Below are 25,812 nucleotides of genomic sequence, written 5' to 3' on the forward strand. Positions count from 1 at the left end.
TTTGGCCCAGGAAATACAGGGAGCAGGCTATTGTGAGCATTGTGGCTGTTATGACTTGTGCTGCAAGCCTTTTTTCTGCAGAATGCCAGGTTTATTATTTCTTTAATTTTTCTTCCTTATCAACTGTTCCCTGTTGTTCAGCTCAGGCCTCAGAATGATTATGTAACATTTGGGGGCAAAGATGCAACCCAGCAACCCAACACCGGAGGCTAAGATGGAGAAGATCTCCACAGCTACCATATATTTTCCCTTGGTGCTCAGGTAGGAAGGAATAAAGGACAGCCAAACACTGCAGAAGACCAACATGCTGAAAGTGATAAACTTGGCTTCATTGAAACTGTCTGGTAACTTCCTGGCAAAGAAAGCCACAACAAAACTTACAGTGGCCAGGCAGCTCATGTAGATGAGGACACAGTAAAACATTGTCACAGACCCCTCATTACATTCTAGTATAATTTCTTCTGTCACTGATTGCATGTCCATATGTGGGTATGGAGGGGAGGTTACCAGCCACACAGTACATATGCCCACTTGAACAATGGAGCAGGAAAGGAGAATGGAGTGGCCTAGTCCTTTCCCCACCCATTTCCTCATCCTGGATTCTGGTTTTGTAGCCATGAAGGCCAAAACCACCATGAAGGTTTTTGCAAGGACACAAGAAACAGCGGTTGAGAAGATGATGCCAAAAGCTGTTTGTCGCAGGAGGCACGTGACCTTCTCTGGTTGGCCAATGAAGAGCAATGCACAAAGGAAGCAGAGCAGGAGAGAGATGAGGAGAGTGTAGGTGAGGTTTCGGTTGTTTGCAATGACAATGGGTGTGTCGTGGTGTTTTATAAATGTACCTAGAACCAGAGCTGTGATCAAGGAAAGGGAAAGAGAGCAACAGGCTAAACTGATGCCCAAAGGTTCTTCATAAGACAAGAAGCTGGTATCCTTGGGTAGACATGCATCCCGATTCTTGCTTGGATAATCTTTGTCTGGGCATTTATGACAGTCATTCATATCTGGGGGGGGGGGAATAATAAAGAAATTATCTCATATATATGTTTAGTACTGTCTGATATTCTGTAATGTGGTATTGTTGAATTTAATTGGTTCAGAGTTATGTGGACCATTGACATCTGAATGTTTATACACACTAGCCTGGGTGCAGCCTGTGTAACTCAGGAGGAGTGGCAAGGCCCCATCTATATATTATTTGAACCACATACTATCCAACTACCCTCAAAGCATTGTCATTCTCATTTGATTAGCATATTTTGACTATCTGAAGGGCAATGATTACAAAGAGGAAAGATCACACACACAGTAGATCATCTCCTCTTTTGAACCTTAAACCCAGCCATCCTTACAGCACCATTCAATGCTAAGTACTGAGTCTGGATCTATTTAATCTACTGTATTTATTTCTCCTACCATCCTGGTCTGCAATCTTCCCCTCTGCACATAGGATGCAATCGTAGCAGCAAGGTGGCTGTCCCTCCTTCACTTTCTTGCTGGATCCTGGAAGACATCTCTCAGTACATACAGAAAGAGGCCGAGTCTATTCCGTAAATGAAAGACCAGAAGAATCATCAAGAGAATAATGAGATTGGACATATTGCTCTTCTCTATGTTACTAAGTTGACCCAGAATTTCAGCAATATGTGGAATGGCTATATATAAGAACTTTGCTTCAGGATGAAAACAGAAATTTCACGGCATCGGTTGGAGGCCCCATTAGCTAAAGTGGTACATCAGATTAAGAACAGTTTCAGGTTAAGAACAGACCTCCAGAATGAATCAAGTTCTTAGCCTGAGGTACCACTGTAGTAATGTTTGAAGTGATGTGATATTTCCTCTGTTGTTCTAGGATGTGCAGGTGTTGTTCCCTACATAGCAGTGCCCTATCTGCTCTGCATAGATTGCCCTGTCCATTAATGTACACTCAGAAGTTTCTTTAGTGTCTCTGTTAAGTTTGTTATGATTGTTACTTTTGAGTTCGTTGTCAACTAGTTTTTCATCTCTAGAACTGATTTTGGTACCGATGGCCACGCCTATTCTTTGACCCCTCAGATGTTGTCTGGGGAAGAGACAAATAAGGGATTTTTGAAGAATGCAATCTTGGTAAATTCCAAAACAACAAAAATTCTGGACAAGTCCATGAATTGGAATGAGGACCTATGACACTCCTTGGAATGCTGCAACACAATTCTCAGCGTGTTAAGAAAAATATATACATTTGAATACCTATTTTGAGATAACTCTTTTTTGAAGACTGATGCACGCTTGCTCTTTACACCTTTCTTCTAAGCATTTTCCTCTTAGCTATCTCCTTCACTCTCTCAGTCTTCACCAGTTCTCCTGCTTGTACCTCTTCCACTTGTGGCCTTAGAACAATAGTGGTCTCCTGCACCTGCTGCTGTCTGTCCTCACTTTCTTCCTCTGGTATTGCAGTGGTACCTCTGGTTATGAACTTAATTTGTTCCGGAGGTCTGTTCTTAACCTGAAACCATTCTTAACCTGAGGCGTGCTTTCGGTAATGGGGCTTCCTGCTGCCTTCATGCCGCTGGTGCACGATTTCCATTCTCATCCTGGGGCAAAGTTTGTAACCTCTGGGTTAGTGAAGTTTGTAACCAGAAGCGTTTGTAACCCAAGGTGTTTGTAATCCTAGGTACCACTATATTATACATCCTTTTCTCAACCATCTCATTTCCCCATCTATTAGCAAGAAAGGCGAAATCTTGGGGCTTATCTATTTATACATACTCTTACACTCAGTTAAAAACCAGTATTTTATAAATGTAACGAAATCCTAATTTATTTTGTTTGTTTTATTATAGATTTCTCTTTTGTACTTAATATTCAGGTTGCCGTTTCCAGCGGAAAGAAAGAACCCATTTAGTTACTCCAACTTTCCACTTGTGTGCTCTGCCGGGTGTAAGATTGTTCAGGATCACAATGATCATTCAGAAATCCACTTTCACCAAGTACACCTTCTGGTGCAGCGGAAATATATGCTGAGGCCCTGATTGGCTGAAAAAAACCTGTTCTCTTGCCTCCAGTCCTTTTCATAGAAAAACTGGTATTTGACCTAGATCAAAGCACCCATATTCAGATGAAGGATTGTGCGATGCAAAAACAACATTTGCATGTATGCAGTTTGTGGTGGTGTCCATTAATGGTTTGGATTAGAGTAAAACAAACTAGCTTTTATTTTGGTCTGAACTAGGTTCCTTAAGGTATATTTGCACTGTTATCCTTGCTAAACTGTATTTTGTAGTATAAGAGTTCTTCAGTTCTGTAATCTCCTTAATAACATTTTCTTTTATAACTTGAGTGGCTTCTTGCAGTAAGCTTTTGCCTCTTAATCTGGTACTTGGATGCTTTGGTCATATTCTACACAATAACTTCCAGTTTAAAAGACAGCGAGTAGACATGCAGGTGAATGATCACCATATGCAAGACTGAATCTCTTTGGAATTATCTAACAATGAAACTCTACCTGATTAAACCAACTGTGCCACGTTATGGCATCTTCATCAAGGATGAAAGATTGGTCTGGAGGAGCCTGCGGATCTATCCTCCCAACGCTCACTCTGTGCAAACTTTGGTTGGGGAATATTATCCAATTGACAATATCCAAGCTAGATGCTGCCTCTCCATTCTGGTTGATGAAGACCACATCTCCGGCTGTATTGTTAAATGAGATACTTCTCAGAAAGTGATGGAGCTAGATTGAAAACAGAAAAGGCAATTATTTGGAAAAGGCTGCAGTTCAAATACATGGCTAAGGTGTCTTTCTGTTGGGGACAGGACCTACAGCAAGTGTTGGGTGGTGATTAAGTCAACTGTGAGTGGAGTCAGGTCCAAGCATGGAGAGACCACCAATTTTCTCTCTCCCACATCACTCTCCCTTTTGTTACAGTCTTTCTATCTCTTCCCTGCCCCACACTTCTTTTCCTTTCTCCATCTTCATCTCAGGAGACACAACAATGGTGTACGATCACCTGATTTGAGACAGGATTTGGTGTATATGGGATGGAGAGAATGCTGAACATCTCTCTCGACCATTACCACTGCTTTTTATCTGTGAATGCAGTAGCATCTCAGTGGTATCGAAAGTTCTCTCATACAAATGTTTTTATTTTCTGAGAGGAATGAGCAAGCTGACAACATTTTGGAAACCCATACTTTGTGAGGGAATAACAGGTCTCTTCCAGGTGAGGATGTTTAGCCTTTACCTGCCAAAACTGTTGGTTCTGATTCTTCCCTCTCCCTCCGTATGCCATTCTTCTGTGCCTGAATCTGGATGTGGACATGGTATGTAAAACATGGGCCACAGCATAGACAGCACTGTGGATGCTGTAACTGTGGCCTGTCATGCTCGTTTCAAAAAATGACCCAGGAAGGCTCTCCAGCTTCTCTTCTCCAGTGCAAATATTCCCCTCCACCTTGTCTGAAGTGATATCTGGGAATACACATCCAAAGGCCTGTTGCCAGAAGTCCCTGATAAAACCGTCCCCATCTATGCCAGAAGGGTTTCTGTGCACAACATACTGATGAAATCCGGGTGGGTTTCTGAAGTGAATTTCAAAGGCTATAGCACCATTGAATATTCCTGAATCCCAGTTCCTTTGAAAGACAAATGAAGCAAATTCAATCTGGGCTGTTGAGATCCATACTTTACTTTTCACATTGTTTGCCATGTCATCATGTTCTGATAGGTATGGAAGCCATTTAAAAGATGCCATAGAATAAGATTCTCCATTTGCCACTATTACATTAGCTTTGCTGCTCAGGATTTTATGGCTTATTGTTGCACCCTGTTGTAGCATTCCAGTAATTTCAGAAACAAATCTAAAACTGGGAATTCTTTGTAGGAATGCAATGCAGACACCACTCTTGGTAAACATTGGGGAAATGGTTTGCACAAATCTTTCTCCATTGTCATTGTCCATTGCAATGACTCCAATCCATGTCCACCTGAAATGCAGAAGCAAAGAGAGAATTCCCTCGTACTGAAGGGCTTCTGGGGCTGCCATCTGGTAGAAGGGAAGCCCTGGGATTTTATCATTCATCACTGGAGCAGAGCCATAAATGAGCTAAAATGAAAATGGAGGAAGAGAAGAGAAAATGCAGAGTACTTTCAAAGTATTCTTATACATTATGTGGTGAACCCTTTTGGTCAAGTATGCCCTTTGCCAATCTTTCAGGGTTTGTGTGCCTCTCTCTCAGATATACAAAAGACAAACATGCAGATGGGCTGAAAACTGGAATCATCTCCCATTTCTGGTTTTTAAAACTTTGATTTGATGATTGGAAAGGGGCACTGTGTCTGTTCTATATTTATTTTTATAAATCTTGTTAACGCTTTGACACTAGAGCAGGGCATTGTGTCTATTTTACATTTTTTATATAAAAAAACCAAAGTAACTTTTTGTGTTATTGCAAGATTTGGCAGCATCTTGTACAATGGATAAAATTGAATGGGGGAACATACCATGCCCCAAACAGCAGATGACCTAGACATTATCTGGCTTTGTCAGAATTGCAACTTGGTCCAGATACACATTTCTTCTCTGGAGCTTCATCTTTCTTCTTCATGATGCACATGCCCCATCACACAACAGAACTGCATTGACTCTTCTCAGACTTTATTTATGAAAATTTATTTTACTTGTGAATCAGCTGCTCACCGCTATTACTGTTCTCCTGCAGAAGTGGATTGTATCTGCAATTTGCCATAAATCCACAATAAATTTAATTGGGTTTGGTGTCGTAAGGAGGAATAGTTACTGTACTGGCTCCTACCTGTCAGCTTTTATCCTGTTAGCAATTTCCCCCTTTCCACAGCAATCCCATTCAGATACCCTCCTCCCTAAACAGAAAAGGCTGCATAACCAAAAACAGCAGGTGAGGGAGAAGCGCGCTCTCACATCCGTGGACTTTGGGATACCAGTGTTCTAGATGTATTTGTAAGACTGGGAGGAGTGATATTTTTTCCTGATATTGCACCCTTTCCCCTTTATTCAGGTTTGTTTGTTTCCTTATATTATATATATTATAATCATGTAGCACTTTTATTTTCTAAGGATCTCAAGGTGGTGTACATGGTTTTCCTTCCAATTTCATCTTCACCCTGAACTGAAACCGAGGAACCTGCCTCCTTCTCTATGCAAACTGATAGAGGTATAGTACATAGGGGTCCTACCTGCGGAATCTTATAGATATCCAAAAGAGTTGCCACATAAAAGGAGATTTCAGAATCCAGTCCTCCAATGACCCCAGCCAGATTATTTTCGACATCCCATATATAGTTAGGAACTAATTTCTCCACCTTGGATAAAAGCAGCAGTGTGGCAAGATATGTGCTCCTTGCATTGTAATAGCTGTCATATAATTGAAAGCCCAAGGTAATATTGGGTAAGATGTGAGGGTCTTTGTTGATCTCCTTGACTGCAAATGCCAAGGCCACGATGTGCTGGTAAACCTTAGGCACCACCCTAGAATGAGAGTTGCAAACCGTATCAGCAGCAACTTCAACAGATATATCCTTTTACATATCAACACAGCAGTTAATCATATTGAGTGTAGTGGGGTCAATTCTCAGTCCATTCTACTATTGAAAAATTATAACCTGAAAGTTCTTCCTAATGATTTGTTAGAAACTCATTTCCGGTAGCTTGAATCAACTGCTTCTAGTCCTTCCTTCTGGAGCAGGAGAAACCAAGCCTGCTCCATTGTGACAGCCCTTGAGATATTTTAGAATGGTTATCATACCTTCCCTCAGTCATATATATATATATATATATATATATATATATATATATATATATTCATGTGGCACACAAAACTTGTATTTATTTCATGTACAAAACTGCACTCTTTAGCATGAGATTTTATGATTTTCTTCGCATTGTTCCCCACCCCTCTTTTTCTGAATTAGATACAAAAGACTCCAAGGAAAAGAATAAAATGGAAATCCTCTATATATTGGTGCCAAGTGTTACAATTCCCCTGGCTATTGCCTTACTATTTTTCTTCAGCTGTATTTGCCGCAACAACCAGAAGTCTTCTTCCCCTCCAGTGCAAAGGCAGCCTAAGCATGTCAGAGGACAGAACGTAGAGATGTCTATGCTGAATGCATACAAACCAAAGGTATTGTTGGTGAAATCTATTTTATATGCCTATGTCATAAAAGAGAAATGTTTCCACTTAGTATTCTAGTTCAAAGAACCTTTGCTATGTTGGTCTCTTCCAGCTCTTTTGGGTGCAATAGTTTTCCTAATGATGTGTCAATTCCAGCTGACTGCATTTCACAAATACTAGTAGGACAATATTACAATTGTTTCCACTCCATAAAATATTTCTTCTGTGAATATAAAATTGTACTGAGTTTGGACATATGCTAACTGATTCAATAAAAACAAGAAATAAACCAAATCCCCAGTTTTGTACATTAGACTTAGGCTTTGTACATGAGACGAAATCCTGTACTCATTTACTTAGAGCTTAGCCCTATTGGACTCAGTGAGACTTACATGTGAGTGGCTATGTATAAGATTGCACTGTTAGGCTGCCATTTTAAGCATATTTACAATATGCCAAACTCCCTCAACTGTTCTTCATAAGGATTGGTTTCCAGACCCTTGATCATCTTTGACTCCCTCCTCTGAACATTTTCCTGCTTGCCAATATCCTTCTTAAATTGCTGCAATCAATACCAGACACAGTATATCAGGTGTGGTCTGAGCAAGGCAGAACTAGAGCAGTAGTATTACTTCCTTAGATTAGGACACTATACTTCTGTTGATGCAGCCTAGAATAGCATTAGCTTTTCTTGCTGTGGATTCACACTGTTGACATATGAAGAGCTAGATGGCTAGCCAGTGGATCATTCCCCTGCTGTAATAAATGAGTGGCTTAGTTCTTACACAAGCTCTTCAGGCAGTGCTGGTGGGGGTTCCTCAGTCAATGTTGCCGGAGAGGAGAAGAAGGCACCATGGGAAACAATGCCACCAATGAGGAACTCTCCTGGCTGATGATACGTGTGAAGTGGACGGTGTGGACCTTGGAGCCTGCATTTTGCTAGGTGAGCCTGACATACATTGTAAGAAATCAGTTCCAGCAGCAAGAACATTAAAACTAACATCTTTAATACAAGGGCAACTGCTTGTTCTAGGCAGAAACCATAATTTTTATGGCAATACTAGAATAGGTTTCTCCAAGATAAAAATTGTCTCAATTAAACAGTGGTTTAATTTCCTGAGAGGACACAATCTGTGAGTATTCAAAATCAGACCTGCTGATCCCAGACACTATTTAAATAATTCTGGTTAAATTGTAGTATCCTCTGCGTTATGTTGCCAGTGGTCAGGGAAAATGTACAGGGATTTTTGAGGCGCAGCAGATTAATTATAGCCTTTGTTAATAGCTATGCAGGAATGCAGTTATTCATCCAGTGCTTGGGATTCCCTGTGGAATTGCTGAAGAAAATTGCTGAAGAAAATATTCAGAACTGCTATTTTAAATAACCTTTCATTAAATAAGAATGGACCAGTGGTGTATGGGTGAAATTAGAACTTAGAAGCTCACAATAGAAGACCCTGTAGTCAATGGAGACTCCAAAATGTAGCATGGTGTAGTCAGCATCTTGGAATTTGGCTGAGTGGACCTGGATTCATACCAGCCATGCGGCATGACTACAATGGCCGCTCATTGCTGTCCTGGGGGAAGACAGTTGTGTCCCCTTCCTCCCAGCCTCCTTCTCCTGTGCCTTGGGAATGCATGTTTGCCCAAACCCTCAAGGGCAAATGCCCCTGTGATTCTGGAGAGGTTGAGTAGGTGCCCCAGGCCCTCCTGTATGACTCCTTTTATAGAGCCTTGTGTAAAATCTCGCCTTATTCTGTCAGCCTATGTGAGCTAGCACCTTAGGGAGAGAACGGATTCTTGAAATCTCTCAGACCCCACAGTTCATCCAGACCCAGGCGAGGGTGGTCAGGATTCCCAAAGTTGCTGAGCCTGACTTTCTAGCCTTTTTGCTGAATTTTAATTCAGTGCCCACCTTCATTCAGTGATGCTGATATCTCTGGCTTCTTCTGCAAACTTCTGCATTTTATTTTTCAAATATGTATTCTGTGTTACTTCCACTAGGGCAATGGTTGGGGATGTGTGGCACTCCAGATGTTGATGGATCCCAAAACAAACCAACTCCAGCCAGTGTGGAAAATGGTCAGCAATGATGATGGCAGTAGTCTAGCAATATCTGGAGGGCTATAGATTTCCTATCCCTGCTTTAGGGGGATTGAAAACAGATAACAACAAAAGAAATAATATTTTTTACTGTGTTTTTATATCTGCTGTAAGCCACTCAAAGTGGCTGGGGAAATGCAGCCAGATGGGCATGTTATTATTATTATTATTATTATTATTATTATTATTATTATTATTATTATTATTCTCATTATTCTCATTATGAAGGATTGGAATGTAAAGTAGGGAGTCAAGAGATCAAAGGAACAACTGGCAAGTTTGGTCTTGGAGTTCAAAATGAAGCAGGGCAAAGGCTAATAGAGTTCTGTCAACAGAACAAGGTGGTCATCACAAACACTCTTTTCCAACAACACAAGAGACGACTCTACACATCACCAGATGGGCAGCATCGAAATCAGATTGATTAGATCTCTGCAGCCAAAGATGGAGAAGCTCTATATAGTCAGCAAAAACAAGACCTGGAGCTGACTGTGGCTCAGATCATCAGCTTCTTATAGCAAAATTCCAGCTTAAACTGAAGAAAGTAGGAAAAACCACTGGGACAGTAAGACACAATCTAAATCAAATCCCTTATGAATACACAGTGGAAGTGAGGAACAGGTTTAAGGATTCAGATTTGGTGGACAGAGTGCCTGTAGAACTATGGATTGAGGCTCGTAACATTATACAGGAGGCAGCAACAAAAACCATCCCAATGAAAAGGAAATGCAAGAAAGCAAAGTGGCTGTCCAATGAGGCCTTACAAATAGCGGGGGAGAGAAGGCAAGCAAAATGTGAGGGAGATAGTGAAAGATACAGGAAATTGAATGCATATTTCCAAAAAATAGCAAGGAGAGAGAAGAGGGCCTTCTTAAACAAGCAATGCAAAGAAATAGAGGAAAACAACAGAATGGGAAAAACCAAAGATCTGTACAAGAAAATTGGAGAAATGAAAGGAACATTTCGTCCAAAGATTACCATAATAAAGGACCAAAGTGGAAAGGACCCAACAGAAGCAGAAGACATCAAGAAGAGGTGGTAGAATACACAGAGGAATTATACCAGAAAGATATGGAGGTCTCGTACACCCCAGGTAGTGTGGTTGCTGACCTTGAGCCAGACATCCTGGAGAGTGAAGTCAAATGGGCCTTAGATAGCACTGCTAATATCAAGGCCAGTGGAAGTGATGATATTCCAGCTGAATTATTCAAAATTTTAAAGGATGATGCTGTTAAGGTGCTACACTCAATATGCCAGCAAGTTTGGAAAACGCAGCAGTGGCCAGAGGACTGGAGAAGATCAGTCTACATCCCAATCCCAAAGAAGGGCAGTGCCAAAGAATGCTCCAACTACCGCACAATTGCACTCATTTCACACGCTACCCAGGTTATGCTTAAAATTCTGCAAGGCAGGCTTAAGCAGTACAGTGGAGCCCCAGGTTACACACACCCCATGTTGTGGACGTTCAAGTTGTGAACGCCCACAACCTGGATGTGTTTCCATAGTGCGTGCGACACGCACATGACCCCCAGATGCGCAGAAGCGTTCTGTGCACTTCGCACATGTGCATAAGAGCTCAAATCATGCTTCTTCCATTTCCCCCCTTGCATTTGTGATACGCACGCCCGCGTTATATACCGCGACCCGGAATGGATCGCTTATGTAACCTGGGGTACCAGTGTATGTGGACCGAGAAGTCCCAGAAGTGCAAGCTAGGTTTCAAAGGGGCAGAGGAACCAGAGACCAAATTGCAAACATGCACTGGATTATGGAGAAATCTAGAGAGTTCCACAAAAAAAATCTACTTCTGCTTCATTGACTATGCAAAATCATTTGATTGTGTCAACCACAGCAAACTATGGCAAGTTCTTAAAGAAATGGCAGTGCCTGATCACCTCATCTGTCTCCTGAGAAATCTCTATGTGGGACAAGAAGCTACAGTTAGAACTGGATATGGAATAACAGATTGTTTCAAAATTGGGAAAGGGAAATGACAAGGCTGTATAGTATATTGTCTCCCTGCTTATTTAACTTATATGCAGAATTCATCATGTGAAAGGCTGGACTGGATGAATCCCAAACTGGAATTAAGATTGCCGGAAGAAATATCAACAACCTCAGATATGCTGATGACACAACCTTGATGGCAGAAAGTGAGAAGGAATGAAAGAACCTTTTAATGAGCATGAAAGAGGAGAGCGCAAAATATGATCCGAAGCTCAACATAAAAAAAACTAAGATCATGGCCACTGGTCCCATCACCTTCTGACAAATTGAAGGGGAAGAAATGGAGGCAGTGAGATATTTTACTTTCTTGGGATCCATGATCACTGCAGATGGTGACAGCAGTCACGAAATTAAAAGACACCTGCTTCTTGGGAAAAAAGCAATGACAAACCTAGACAGCATCTTAAAAAGCAGAGACATCACCTTGACAACAAAGGTCCGCATAGTTAAAGCTATGGTTTTCCCAGTAGCGGTGTATGGAAGTGAGAGCTGGACCATCAAATCCCATGGACTGCAAGAAGATCAAACCTATCCATTCTTAAGGAAATCAGCCCTGAGCGCTCACTGGAAGGACAGAGCCTGAAGCTGAGGCTCCAGTACTTTGGCCACCTCATGAGAAGAGAAGACTCCCTAGAAAAGACCCTGATGTTAGGAAAGATGGAGGGCACAAGGAGAAGGGGACGAGAGAGGACGAGATGGTTGGACAGTGTTCTCGAAGCTACCAACATGAGTTGGACCAAACTGCGCGAGGTAGTGGAAGACAGGAGTGACTGGTATGCTCTGGTCCATGGGGTCATGAAGAATCAGACACGACTAATCAACTAAACAAATGTTATCTCATAGCACATGGATAAACTATGGAACTCACTGACATAGGAAACAATGGTGGAGACAGTGCATTTGCACTTGGGCATGGCTTGAAGGTTTCACACAGGCATCTGGTTGGTCAGTGTGAGTACAGGCCGCTGGATGAGATGGGGCATTGGCCTGATTCAAGAGGATCATCTTACATTTCTACAATCTTGGGTATGGTAGGTTGATGGTGAAATCTGATTGTTAGCAGTAAAGGTAAAGGGACCCCTGACCATTAGGCCCAGTGGTGGACGACTCTGGGGTTACAGCGCTCATCTTGCTTTACTGGCCGAGGGAGCTGGCGTACAGCTTCCGGGTCATGTGGCCAGCATGACTAAGCCACTTCTGGTGAACCAGAGCAGCACACAGAAATGCCATGTACCTTCCAGCTCGAGCGGTACCTATTTATCTACTTGCACTTGGATGTGCTTTCGAACTGCTAGGTTGGTAGGAGCAGGGACCAAGCAACGGAAGCTCACCCCATTGCGGGGATTTGAACTGCTGATCGGCAAGGCCTGCAATAGTACAGTTTCAAGGATCCTATTATGCTGAAAGCTGTGAGCCAAATTTTATCATTGAGAATTAAGGCCAGATAAAGATTTACTTGCATATATTTTGACAAAAATTGCTCTGAGTCGTCTTGTCAGCACATGCTACAAGAGAATAATGTATGTGTAAACTTATGATTCCTTTCTTCAAAGCAAATAAGTCAATTTTACAAATGAATTTTCAACTATGGAAACTTAGATTCCATAAAAATTATATAAGGAAGCAACTGAACATATATTTCCACATATTCTACTGTACACACAGAGAAAAGCACGAAAGACAGCAAAGGGCAGGTTTATTATTTCTTTAATTTTTCTTCCTTATTAGCTGTTCCCTATTGTTCAGCTCAGGCTTCAGTACCATTATATAACATTTGGGGGAAAATATGCAACCCAGCAACCCACCACTGGATGCTAAGATGGAGAAGATCTCCACAGCTACCATATATTTTCCCTTGGTGCTCAGATAGGAAGGAATAAAGGACAGCCAAACACTGCAGAAGACCAACATGCTGAAAGTGATAAACTTGGCTTCGTTGAAACTGTCTGGTAACTTCCTGGCGAGGAAAGCCACAGCAAAACTTACAGTTGCCAGGCAGCTCATGTAGATGAGGACACAGTAAAATATGGACACAGACCCTTCATTACATTCTAGTATAATTTCTTCTGCCATTGAGTGCATGTCCACATCTGGGTATGGGGGATAGGTTGCCAGCCACACTGTACATATGCCCACTTGAACAATGGAGCAGGAAAGGAGAATGGAGTGGCCTAGTTCTTTCCCCACCCATTTCCTCATCCTGGATTCTGGTTTCGTAGCCATGAAGGCCAAAACCACCATGAAGGTTTTTGCCAGGACACAAGAAACAGCGGTTGAGAAGATGATACCAAAAGCTGTTTGTCGGAGGAGACACGTGACCTTCTCTGGTCGGCCAATGAAGAGCAATGCACAAAGGAAGCAGAGCAGGAGAGAGATGAGGAGAGTGTAGGTGAGGTTTCGGTTGTTTGCAATGACAATGGGTGTGTCGTGGTGTTTTATAAACGTACCAAGTACCAGAGCTGTGATCAAGGAAAGGGAAAGAGAGAAACAGGCTAAACCAATGCCCAAAGGCTCTTCATAAGACAAGAAGCTGATATCCTTGGGTAGACATGCATCCCGGTTCTTGCTTGGATAGTCTTTGTCTGGGCATTTATAACAGTCATTCATATCTTGAAAAAAAATAAGGATATGGTCTTTAGCTCCTTTCACGCCAGCTTGCTGAAATGCTTACTTTCTGTCTGAGAAGAAAAGAGCTCAGCTCAAATTAAAAAATATGTCCTGTACTCTATCATGTGGTTCAGAGCGATTTGGTCCTATAATCAACACAGCCAGGGCCATTCCTCCTCGTGATATTTGAATGTATCATCACACTAGCTTGAGTGCAGCTTGTGTAAGTCAGAAGGAATGGCAAGGACCACTCTGGATACAATTTGAACCACATACCACCTGGCTATTCTCAGTGCATCGTTATTCTCATTTGATCAACATATTCCAACTACGTATCTCTCTAAATATTGTCCCTGTATACCCCAATTGTTCAGCCTGTATACTGAGATCAGGGGTGTAGGAATGGGGGTGCAGAATGCCCTGGGTGTCACCCTGAGGGGGGATGACAAAATGGCGGGCTGCACTCACCGCAGGGCCTGCAGCACGCCCAAGCCATGCGACTCGGGCGCCAGCAGGCTCCGCTCTGTCCGCCTGTTGCCTCGCCCCCAGCTGTAGGGTGGCTGAGGGTGAGCGTGCACTGTTGGTATGCGCACCTCACTTGCTCCATCTGTATGGGTGCTGCTCACGCGCCCCCCTTATGTCCAAAATAAACAACAACCTGACTTTTTGAAGACACCTGAAGACAGCCCCATATAGGGATGTTTTTAATGTTTGATGTTTTACTGTGGTTGATGTTTTCATTTTTTGGAAGCTTCCCAGAATTGTTGGGGGAACCCAGTCAGATGGGCAGCATATGTATTATTGTTATTACTACTACCAATATCTGAAGGGAAATGACCACAAAGTGGCAGGGACACACACACAATAGCTTATCTCGTCTTTTGAAACTTAAGCTCAGCCATCCTTACACCTTTCAATCAAATGGATCCATTTAATCTCATTATTTCCCTTACCATCCTGGTTTGCAATCTTCCCCTCTGCACATGGGATGCAATCGTAGCAGCAAGGTGGCTGTCCCTCCTTCACTTTCTTGCTTGATCCCGGAAGACAACTCCCAGTACATACAGAAAGAGGCCGAGTCTATTCCGTAAATGAAAGACCAGAAGAATCATCAAGAGAATAATGAGTTCAGAATGTTTTGGGTTCTAAGGCTCTTCTCTATGTTTCTAAACTGACACGGAATGCCTCTAGCAAGAGCAATTGCTACTTTTCTTTTTAGTAGTACTGTAGTAATGTTTGACGTGATGTGATATCTCCTCTATTGTTCTGGGATGTGCAGGCACACTTTGAAGTTACTCTAGTGTCCCTGTTAATCTTGTTATAATGGTTACATCTTAGAATGTTGTCCACTAGGTAGACATCTCTAGAATTGATTTCGTGTTGGTGGCTACACCTGTTCTTGGACCCATCAGATGCTGTCTGGAGAAGAGATCCTTATAGTTTCAAATAAGGGATTTTTGAGGAATGTGTACTTATGAGTTTTCATAAAATAATAAAATAAAAATTCTGGACAAATACATGAATTGGAATGAAGCTATCCAAGAGATTTGACACTGAGCATGTTAAGGGGAATATATACGTTGGAATACATATTTTGCTCTTTTTTGAGGGCTGATGCATCCATTCCTAATGCTCTTCACACCTTTGCTCTCAGCCCCCTCCCTCACTTTCTCTATCTTCACCTTTTTTCCTGCTTCCACCTCTTCCACTGGACCCCTTAGAAGATTAGTGGTCTCCTGCCTCTTCTGCTGTCTGTTTTCACTTTCCCCCCTCCTTTTCCCAACCACTTCATTTCTCCACTTTTCTCACAAGAAAGGCAAAATCATGGGGATTATCAATTTATACATTGTCTTCCATTCAGTTCAGTATTTAATATTTATAAAGAAATCTCATTTTTTGGTATATTTTGCAATAGTTTTCTTTATATACTTAGGATTTTGGTTGCAGTCTTCCAGAAAGGGAAAAAAGAACCTATTTAATGAGTCCAACTGACCTCCTGTGTGCACTGTTTGATGTAAGATTGTTTCAAGGTCAATATGATTGTGCAAAAATCCACTGGATAGCTAATTGGTCTTTCAGATGTACACCCTCTAGAGCAGGGGAAATGTATGCCAAGCCCATGATTGGCTGAAAGAAAACATGCTATCCTGTATACATGCCATTTCATAGGAAAACTAGTATTTGACTTGGGCCTAATGACCCACATTCAGATGGAGATTGTGTGATGCAAAAACCACTTTTGTATGGCTGAAGCCTCTAGTGGGGTCTGTGAAGGGTTGGGGTTAGGGTGAGACAACCTAGCTTTCACTATTTTGGTTTGCAATCAGATCCCCCAAAGTGAGCTTACACCAGGGGTCAGCAAACATTTTCAGCAGGGGGCCTGTCCACAGTCCCTCAGACCTTGTGGGGGGCCAAACTGTATTTTGGGAAAAAGTAGAATGAATTCCTATGCCTCACAAATAACCCAGGGATGCATTTTAAATAAAAGCATACATTCTACTCATGTAAAAACATGTTGATTCCCGGACCGTCCGCGGGCCGGATTGAGAAGGCGATTGGGCCTTATCTGGCCCCTGGGGCTTAGTTTGCCTACCCATGGTTTACACTGTTTGTCTTACTTAACTGTATTTTATAGTAAAAGGGTTCTACTGTTTTGTAACCTCCTTAATGAAATATTTGCCTTTATTCCTGAAGGGCTGCCTTCAGGTGTCTTTTAAAAGTTATGTAGGTCTTTTATCTCCTTGACATCTGGAGGGAGGGTGCTCCACAGGGAACATTCTTCTAGGGATATGCATGGTGAATTTACTTATTTATTCATGAAGTGCTTTATCCAAACCTTTAAGTCTAGGATTTCCACTGTGGTACCATGGGAACCTCATAGAGCTCATTGGTGCATGCCCAGGTCCTCTACTCTACCATTTTCAAATATTTTTGTTAATGTAATGAATTTTGCTCTTTAAACTGAAGTGACTGGAAAGTGGGATCTAGTGGCATCTTAACTTTTCTCCAGACTGTTTCTGGATCCCACATGGGGCCCATAGAAAAGATTGAGGGAGCAGAGAAGTTAGAGGCACAAGTTACATAGAAGCAAGTGGTGGGGCTTACCTTCCCCACCCTCAATATTTTATTCAAGTTGGTGACCCTGCTTTGGCCATCCACTAATCAGTAACTTGCAGCTCAAAGGACAGTGATTAGACAGGCAGGTGGATAATTATTGCTTAAGCTATATTGAATCTCTTCTGAATTAGATAAAAATGTGGCCCTACCTGGTTAAACCAACTGTGCCATGTTATAGCATCTTCATCAAGGATGAATATTTTGTCTGGAGGAGCTTGTGGATCTATCCTCCCAACTTTCACTCTATGCAAACTTTGGTTTGTGAATATAATCCAATTGACAATATCCAAGCTAGATGCTGCCTCTCCATTCTGGTTGATGAGGACCACATCTCCTGCAGTATTGTTAAATGAGATACTTCTCAGAAAGTGATGGAGCTAGATTGAAAACAGAAAAGACAGGTTTTTAGAAAAGGCTACAGAGCATCCAGCAAATGATGGGTGGTGATTTAGGCAACTGTGAGTGGAGTCAGGTCCACGCATGGAGAGAGCCAACCCATTATCTTGCACAAACATGCCTCTCTCTCACTCTTTCTTACAGCCCTTCTTCCCTACACTCCCTTTTCCATCCTTTCCTTTCTCCCTCTCCATCTCATGAGACACAGTGTTGTGCAGCCACCTGCTCTGAGGAAGGATTTGGTGAATATGGGCTTAGAGATAATGCTGAACCTCTCTATTGACTTGGACCACTGATTCATATCTGTGAATGCAGTAGCATCTCAGTGGGTTGCAAAGTGTCTCTCATACAAATGCTTTCCCTCAAATACAGGGCAATATCCACTCAAAATATGACACAAACATCATTTCCCTTTCCTCTGAAGTATACTGCCATTATGTAGTCCAGATTTGCAAGCAGCACGATATGTGGGGAATCATCAAGGATACCATCATATCAGTGCGTTCTCCTCTGTCAGCAGAATTATAGATTCATTTGTGGACTCTGCCCAAATGTTTGAACTCTGAGAGGGAAGACCAAGGTGACAGCATTTTGTGAACCCATGAGTATTCAAAAGGTTGGGGGTAGGTGCCCTGTGCCATACAATATTTCCAAAATAAAATCATAATCTTCAAAAGGATGTGCCAGAGTGAAGACACCCTATCTTCATCTTGGCAGGTCCTTCTGATGATGGCAAGGAAACATCCCAGGAAAATACGCTGGTGATCTCTGCAGCAGTGTGAAGCATCTTTGCACTAGTGCATCCCTTTGATGAAGGTAAGATGTTGGGGAGGGGGAATGATTGGTCATCTGTGATGTAATGACCTCCCCTCCCCCAATGTTGGGCACAAATCTGATTTTGAGGAAGCAACAGTGCTTTCTTTTTTGAAGATGTTCAGCCTTTACCTGCCAAAACCGTTGATTCAGATTCTTCCCTCTCCCTCCGTATGCCATTCCTCTGTGTCTGAGTCTCGATGTGGACATGGCATGTAAAGCATGGGCCATGGCGTAGACAGCATTGTGGATGCTGTAACTGTGGCCTGTCATGCTCATTTCAAAAAATGATCCAGGAAGGTTCTCCAGCTTCTCTTCTCCTGTGCAAATATTCCCCTCCACCTTGTCTGAAGTGGTATCTGCGAATACACATCCAAAGGCCTGTTGCCAGAAGTCCCTGATAAAACCGTCCCCATCTGTGCCAGAAGGGTTTCTGTGCACAACATACTGATGAAATCCTTGTGGGTTTTTGAAGTGAATTTCAAAGGATATAGCACCATTGAATATTCCTGCATCCCAATACCTTTGAAACTCTAATGAAGCAAACTCAACCTGGGCTGTTATTATCCATACTTTACTTTTTACATTATTTTTTATGTCATCCTGTTCTGATAGGTTTGGAAGCCATCTAAATGTTGCCATGGAATAAGATTCTCCAGAGGCAACCACTATGTTAGCTTTGCTGATAAACATTTTATGGCTTATTGTTGCACCCTGTTGTAGCATTCCAGTAATTTCAGAAATAAAACTAAAATTGGGGATTCTTTCTAGGAATGCAAAGCAGACACCACTCTTGGTAAACATTGGGAAAATGGTTTGCAGAAATCTTTCTCCATCGTCATTGTCTGTTGTAATGACTCCAATCCATGTCCACCTGAAATGCAGAAGCAAAGAGAGAATTCCCTTATACTGAAGGGCTTCTGGGGCTGCCATCTGGTAGAAGGGAAGCCCTGGGCTTTTATCATTCATCACTGGAGCAGAGCCATAAATGAGCTAAAGGAGGAATGGAGGAAGAGAAGAGACAAAGTAATAGTTACAGAATTCTTTCAAACTATTCATACAGTATACATTATGTGGTGAATCCTTTTAGTCAGGGGTTGCATGCCCTCTCTCATTTATACAAAAGATACACATGCAAATGGCCTGAAAATTGGGATCATCTGCCATTCCTGCTTGTTAAACATTTGTTCTGTTGACCAGAGAGGGGCATTGTGCCTATTTTATCTTTTTATAAACCAGCCAACCAACCAGCCAACCTTATGCATGCTTTCAGGATCTTGTATGATGGATAAACCTGATTGGAGGGACACACCATGCCCTAAACAGAGGATTGCCTACTCCTACATGAGACATTGTTTACTGTAGCCATGTCAGAATTCCAACTTGGGTCAGATACACATTCCTTCTCTGGAGCTTCTTTCGTCTTCATGATGCACTAACCCCAACACACAGAAGAGCTGCCATTTCTCCCTCTTCTTTTTCAAGACTTCTCAGACATCATTTACGAACATTTATTTCACTTTGGAACCAGCTGCTCAGTACTATTACTATTTTCCCGCATAACTGGATTATATCTGCAATTTGCCATACCTCCAGAGTGTGTTTAATTTGAAAGTGCTTTCCCCCTAAACATTTACATATTTGGTATGGTGTCATGGCTGGTGATAAAGAAACCCACTCTCCCATCATTGGCCTTTGGGATGTCCTTGAGGTGTGTGTAAGAGATTGGGGGTACCGCGTATTTTTTCTGGTATTGCACCCTCCCCCCCCTCTATTTAGGTTATTTTAATTCTGTACCACCTTTATTTTCCAAGCATCTCAAGGTGGTGTACATGATTCTTCCCCCAATTACACCCTCACCCTGAACTGGTCCTAAACCCTGAACTGTACCATCTTTATTTTCCAAAGAACTGGTTCTATTCCAATTTTATCCCCACCCTGAACAGGTAACACACCCTGAACAGGTGCTGTGAATTCAGCCTATTTCTCTATGCAGCTAATAGAGTTATTGTCCTACCTGCGGAAACTTGTAGATATCCAAAACAGTTGCCATATAAAAGGAGATTTCAGAATCAAGTCCCCCAATGACCCCTGCCAGATTATTTTCAACATCACATATATAGTTAGGAACAAATTTCTCAGCCCTGGATAGAAGCAGCAGTGTGGCAAAATATGTTTTCCTTGCATTTTTATAGCTGTCATATAAGTGAAAGCCCAAGGTGATATTGGGTAAGATGTGAGGGTCTTTGTTGATCTCCTTCACTGCAAATGCCATGGCCATGATATTCTGGTAAATCTTAGGCACCGCCCTAGAATGAGAGTTGCAAACAGTATCAGAAGGAATTAATATATCCTTTTACATATCAACACAGTAGATATTCATATCGACTTCACTGGAGTTAACTCCCAGTCCATTCCATTGCTGAACAGTTCTTATAATCAGCAAGTTCTTCCTGATGTTTAGACAGAATCTACTTTCTTTCAACTTGAACTCATTGGTTCGGGTCCTACCCTCTGGAGCAAGAGAAAACAAGCTTGCTCCATATTCCTAGTGACAGCACTTGAGATAACTGAAATTGGCTATCCTACATCCCCTTACCCTTCTATTTTCATAGCTAAATATACCTGACCCCCTCAACTTTCCCTCATAAGGTTTGGATTTCAGTCACTTGATCACATGTGTCACTCCCCTGTGCACACATTGCATCTTGTCAAAATCCTTCTTAAATTCTGCTGAACACAACTGAACACAGTACTCCAGGTGTGGTCTGAGCAGGGAAGAATAGAGCTGCTCTATTACTTCTTCTGATTGGGGCACTATACTTCTGTTGATGCAGACTCCTTGATCCATTTCAAGTGTACTACTGGCATTGCCAGGTGTTCCCTATTTTAGATCTGTGCAGTTGGTATTTCCTGCCTAAGTGCAGAACCTGCCATTTGTCCCTATTCAAATTGATTTTGTTAGTTTTGTCCCAGTTCTCCAATCTCTTAAGGCCAAGGGTATCTCGACCAGGGGTTGTTAATGTAGTGCCCATAGGAACATTGGAACCCGTGAGGTCTTTCCTTGACACTTCTGAAATCTCTCTCTGACATTTACAAAGTTTCAGATCTCTCTGCTGCAATGACCGCTTCCTTACTCATGAGGCAGAGATGGTGGTTGTAATTCACAGAATTCTATACTTCATAATATATACCATCATTGTGCAACAAACTTTAGAAGATCAGGAAATGAAACGATATGAGCATTCAGCTTCTGTAAAGTTTTTTAAAATACATTCTCACGAGCACTCCTGTTCAGAAAAAGTCTATTAAAATCGGCTGTTCAAAAGGGCTCTCTCTCTCTCTCTCACACACACACACACCCAATACATTTATATTCATTCCCCTATTGAGAAATGGGAGCTTCTACAGTATTCTTTTAATTCACACGAGATTCTTATGGATTTTACATCAGCATATGTCCCACTGAAATTGAAAGTGGTTATCCCTGGGTAAATGGGTAGAAGTTTGCAGCCTCAGTCATTATGCTGAGGCTGCAACTCTTGGTTTGATCATTCCCCTGCTGTAATAAATGAGTGGCTTAGTTCTTACACAAGCTCTTCAGGCAATGCTGGTGGGGGTTCCTCAGTGAATGTTGCTGGAGAGGACATGAAGGCACCATGGGAAACAATACCACCAATGAGGAACTCTCCTGGCTGATGATACATGTGAAGTGGACGGTGTGGACCTTGGAGCCTGCATTTTGCTATGTGAGCCTGACATCCTTTGTAAGAAAACAGTGTCAGCAGCAAGACCACTAAAATCAGCATCCTCAATACAACAGCAAATGTTTGTTCTACACAGAAATCACTATTTCTCTGGCAATATTGCAGCTTGCCTCTCCAAGATAAAAAAAATAAAACTCTCTAATTTCCACTGTAGTTTAGTTACCTGAGAGGATGCAATCTGGGAGTATCCAAGTTTAGACTTGCTGATTCCAAACACTATTTAAATAATTCTGGCTATTTTTATTAACCTTTGCATTATGTTGCCAGTGGCCAGGGAAAATGTACAGGGATTTTTGAGGAGCAGCAGATTTAATGATAGCCCTGTTAATAACCAAACAGGAATGTAGTCATTCATCGAATGCTAGGGATTCCCTGTGGAATTTCTGAAAAAAATTGTTTGTCACATATTCAGAACTGTTATTTTAAATTCCCTTTCATTAGATAATAATGCAGCAGTGGTGTATAGGTGAAATTAGAAGTTAGAAGCTCACAATAGAAGACCTTGTAGCCAATGGAGACTCCAAAATGTTGTATGGTGTCAGCATCTTGGAATTTGGCTGAGTGGACTTGGATTCTCATCAACTATGGCATGAATACAATGGCTGTCCCACACTTTTCCAGGGGACGACAGTTGCCTTGCCTCACTCTCAGCCTAGGCATGTATGTTTGCCCCAAGGGCAAATGCTCCTGTGACTCTGGAGAGGTTGAGTTGGTGTCCCATGCCCTCCTGTATGACTCTTTTTATAGAGCCTTCTATAAAATCTCTCTTGACTCTGTCTGCATCTGTGAGCTAGAACCTTAGGGTGAAAGAGGAATTTCAAGAAGAAGCAAAGCGCTCTCTGCCGCCGGTTGTCACAGCTTCACAGTGCCAGGGTAGTGATCGATCCACAGTACCCCGCCTTCCACCTCGCTCACTCTCGGGAGCCCTTACTAGGGCTTACCGGAGAGTAAGGGAGGTGCGAAGGGTATCCGTCTTCAGGACGCTCTTCCCGAAGTATTTTCGGGGGCCGTATCACAGTTATGGCTCCCCCTTCCCTGACAGCGTCGGAGGTCCCCGGAGCTGGGGCTTCTCCCGACTGGCTAGTATGGCGCTTCACCGCAAGTCCCTGTATGACTCCTTTTATAGAGCCTTCAATAAAATCTCTCTGGACTCTGTCCACCTCTGTGAGCTAGAACCTTATGGAGAAAGAGGATTCTTGAAATCTCTCAGGCCCCACTGTTCATCCAGACCCCGCTGAGGGTGGTCAGGATTCCCAAAGTTGCTGAGCCTGCCTTCTCAGCCTTCTGGGTGGATTTTAAGTCAGTGTTCAACTTTATTCAGTGACGCTGATGTCTTTGGTTCTTCTGCAAACCTCCACATTTTTATTTTTAAAGTATGTATTCTACTTCAATTCCACCAGGACAGGGGCTGGGGATATGTGGCACTCCAGATGTTGATGGATCCCAAAACCCACGAGCCCCAGCCAGTATGCAAAATGGTCAGCAATGATGAGGGCTGTAGTCAGGCAATATCTGGAGGGCTATAGGCTTCCAATCCCTGCTCTAGGGGGATTGAAAGCCACTAACAACTAAATAGTATGTTTTACTATGTTTCTATATATGCTGTAAGCCGCCCAGAGGAGCTGGGAAAACCCAGCCAGATGGGTAGCGTATAAATATTAAAATTATTACTATCTGCCAGGAAACAGCCTACACACAAGTAGGACCCTGGCAGAGACACATGCCCGACTTGCATGTTCCCTCCTTCCTTCTTAAGATTCTTCAGCCCCCAGACATCACTGCGACTGATCTGGGAAGACATCAGCATGTTCTTAGAATCCGCAGAGTTTTGCGCAGTTGCGTAACAGACCACAGCAACTCAGCATGTTGGCTAACCTACTTTATTTACATATAATACACACGGAGCTCTCAGACATGGCTCCCTCTCTGTCTAGCATCAGGCAGCAAAGAGAAAGAACAAAGGACAACAGTCCCACTTCAAGGAACACAGTAAGACAAACATCCTGTCTACCGTCACTTCCCACTTCCCACTCTGTGGAATTAAAACACATACCTAGTCATGTGATATACAACAAACCCATGACTACACACAGGTGAATGAATCTCCAACACTATCATTATCACTATTATTATTATCATTATTATTTGTCAAACTTCCTTCTATTCCTATTTCTACCTGAATACCTGGACCTTCTGCAAGGGGAGCATAATCTTACAGACACTCACTAATAAGCATAGTTAGCATGCTGTATAATAGTACAGATGTCTACTCAGAAATAAATGTTTTAAGATTTAATGGGCACTTACTCCCAGATAAGTGAGTACAGCTGCCAACCTAGGCTTTGGTTTAGGGTTGAAATTGGGAGAAAGCAGTGGCATTGCGACCTTAAGAGCTGTATGGCAGGAATAAATTCAAAGGTTAAGACTGGATTCTAGAAAAGTACCAGAGACATGGAAAGAGGCACACATAACATTAATTCCAAAACAAGAGGCAGATTTAACTTTAATTAAAAAATATAGGCCAATTTGGTTATTAAATAATGATTACATTTTTTTGCCAGCATAATGGCTAATAGGATGAAAGACACTTTTTTCATATGTGATGGGATTGTAAAATAATCAAAAATTGTTGGGAAATGATTTATAATGAAATGAAAAGAATGTTTAAGACAACCTTTATATAAAGCCCAGAAGCTTTTTTACTAGGCATTTCAGGTCAAGAGTTGCCAAAAAAGAAGAAAAATATTTTTATGTATGCAACAACTGCGGCCATGTTATTGCTAGCCCAAATAAGGAAAAGTGAAGAAATACCAACGAAAGAAGAATGGCAAGAAAAATTGATGGAATATGCTGAAAGTTAACCAGAAGACTCCTTGATAAGGAAAATAGAGACTTTAAGAAAGATTGAGAATCATTTATGTTATACCTAAAGAAACAATGTAGTGAAATGGACTCACTAACTAGCAGGTTTTGATTAAACACTTACAACAACTAAAATAAGTACAGAAAATACAACAATGATATCAAAACAACAAGAAAACAATAATAATTATACTAAGACTCCAAATTAAGAACAACAAAACAAGCAGAAGAAATTGCTACGTAAAAATGAAAAGAGGAAGTTGAGGGAAGTAATGGGGGGATGGTGAGAGATTATGAGGACAGTATTCTTTTTGTTTTTTGTTATGTGAATGATGCAATGATTATTAAAAATATGTAAAATTCAATTAAAAATATTTTTTAAAAAGCCCGGATTCTAGGAAGCGGAGGTCCATTATGGGCACACACGTGCAACATGCAGTCTCTCTGACCTCTTTGATTCCGCTTCCATTCTCATTAAGCTCTAGTTTACTTTCATTCTCCATTCATTATCTTCAGATCAAATCAATGTTATTTTCTCATCAAACATTGGCTGAAGGATGCCAACAGTCAGTGGAATGTCCAACAATATACCTGCCATACTGGATGTTTTTGATCTTATTAAAAATCCAGTCACTTTACCTCTCCTGTCTTCACCTTAAGATCTCCACAGCATCATTTCTTATCAAATCAAACAAAGGAAGGAAGGAAGAAATCGCCAAGGAAGAAATATGAAGTGGCCAAGTTACTTGGGTTTTCTAGGCAGTTTACACCAAATGTAAATTTCCACTGGCACATGAAGAAATCTCTCTCATTATAACCACCTCAGAAATAATTAAGAAATGGAGACTTTTCCAGCTACTATGCCCACCAGGGTTGTTATGTGGCTTTGGGGGGGAAATGTTGATTCCTCCACTCTTAAATCAATTAACCCTGTCAGGATACCCAGGATCCAACAGCTGGCAGCTCATGGTTTCATCAGTCATTAGAGCATGGGATTTTTTATTTCAAG

The 25,812-nt window shown here is 41.8% G+C and overlaps 2 protein-coding genes across 2 annotated transcripts; both read right to left on the bottom strand.

Moving 5' to 3' along the window:
• Nucleotides 1-102: 102 nt before the first annotated feature.
• On the bottom strand, nt 103-8,134 carry LOC117057439 (vomeronasal type-2 receptor 26-like). The gene is made up of 7 exons (XM_033168282.1): nt 7,917-8,134; nt 6,194-6,485; nt 4,224-5,084; nt 3,485-3,712; nt 3,039-3,073; nt 1,974-2,062; nt 103-1,004 (listed from the first exon to the last, which is right to left on the bottom strand). Exons 1-7 carry the CDS (start codon nt 8,132-8,134, stop codon nt 103-105), a joined length of 2,625 nt encoding a protein of 874 aa, XP_033024173.1.
• A 4,812-nt stretch (nt 8,135-12,946) lies between these two features.
• Nucleotides 12,947-25,306, bottom strand: LOC117057440 (vomeronasal type-2 receptor 26-like). Its single transcript, XM_033168284.1, has 8 exons — nt 25,253-25,306; nt 22,883-23,110; nt 21,766-21,869; nt 20,192-20,483; nt 18,307-19,167; nt 17,115-17,342; nt 14,802-14,928; nt 12,947-13,850 (listed from the first exon to the last, which is right to left on the bottom strand). The coding sequence occupies exons 1-8, from the start codon at nt 25,304-25,306 to the stop codon at nt 12,949-12,951; spliced, it is 2,796 nt and encodes a 931-aa protein (XP_033024175.1). The 3' UTR covers nt 12,947-12,948.
• Nucleotides 25,307-25,812: the final 506 nt, after the last annotated feature.

The sequence above is a fragment of the Lacerta agilis genome, chromosome 14, assembly GCF_009819535.1.
Source record: "Lacerta agilis isolate rLacAgi1 chromosome 14, rLacAgi1.pri, whole genome shotgun sequence".
In the NCBI taxonomy this organism is placed as follows: domain Eukaryota; kingdom Metazoa; phylum Chordata; class Lepidosauria; order Squamata; family Lacertidae; genus Lacerta; species Lacerta agilis.

What these genes read in the sequence shown, in the direction of transcription:
- LOC117057439 (XM_033168282.1), bottom strand. Translation starts at nt 8,134, where the DNA reads ATGTTAGTTTTAATGTTCTTGCTGCTGGAACTGATTTCTTACAATGTA. An exon ending in GCACTGCCTGAAGAGCTTGT is followed by an intron (nt 6,486 to 7,916) that starts GTAAGAACTAAG and finishes CTCTCATTCTAG; the next exon opens with GGTGGTGCCTAAGGTTTACC. An exon ending in TTCTATGAAAAGGACTGGAG is followed by an intron (nt 2,063 to 3,038) that starts GCAAGAGAACAG and finishes TCTCTTCCCCAG; the next exon opens with ACAACATCTGAGGGGTCAAA.
- LOC117057440 (XM_033168284.1), bottom strand. Translation starts at nt 25,306, where the DNA reads ATGGAGAATGAAAGTAAACTAGAGCTTAATGAGAATGGAAGCGGAATC. An exon ending in ATGGAAGCGGAATCAAAGAG is followed by an intron (nt 23,111 to 25,252) that starts GTCAGAGAGACT and finishes ATAAGGTTCTAG; the next exon opens with CTCACAGAGGTGGACAGAGT. An exon ending in CGCACCTCCCTTACTCTCCG is followed by an intron (nt 21,870 to 22,882) that starts GTAAGCCCTAGT and finishes ATGTATCATCAG; the next exon opens with CCAGGAGAGTTCCTCATTGG.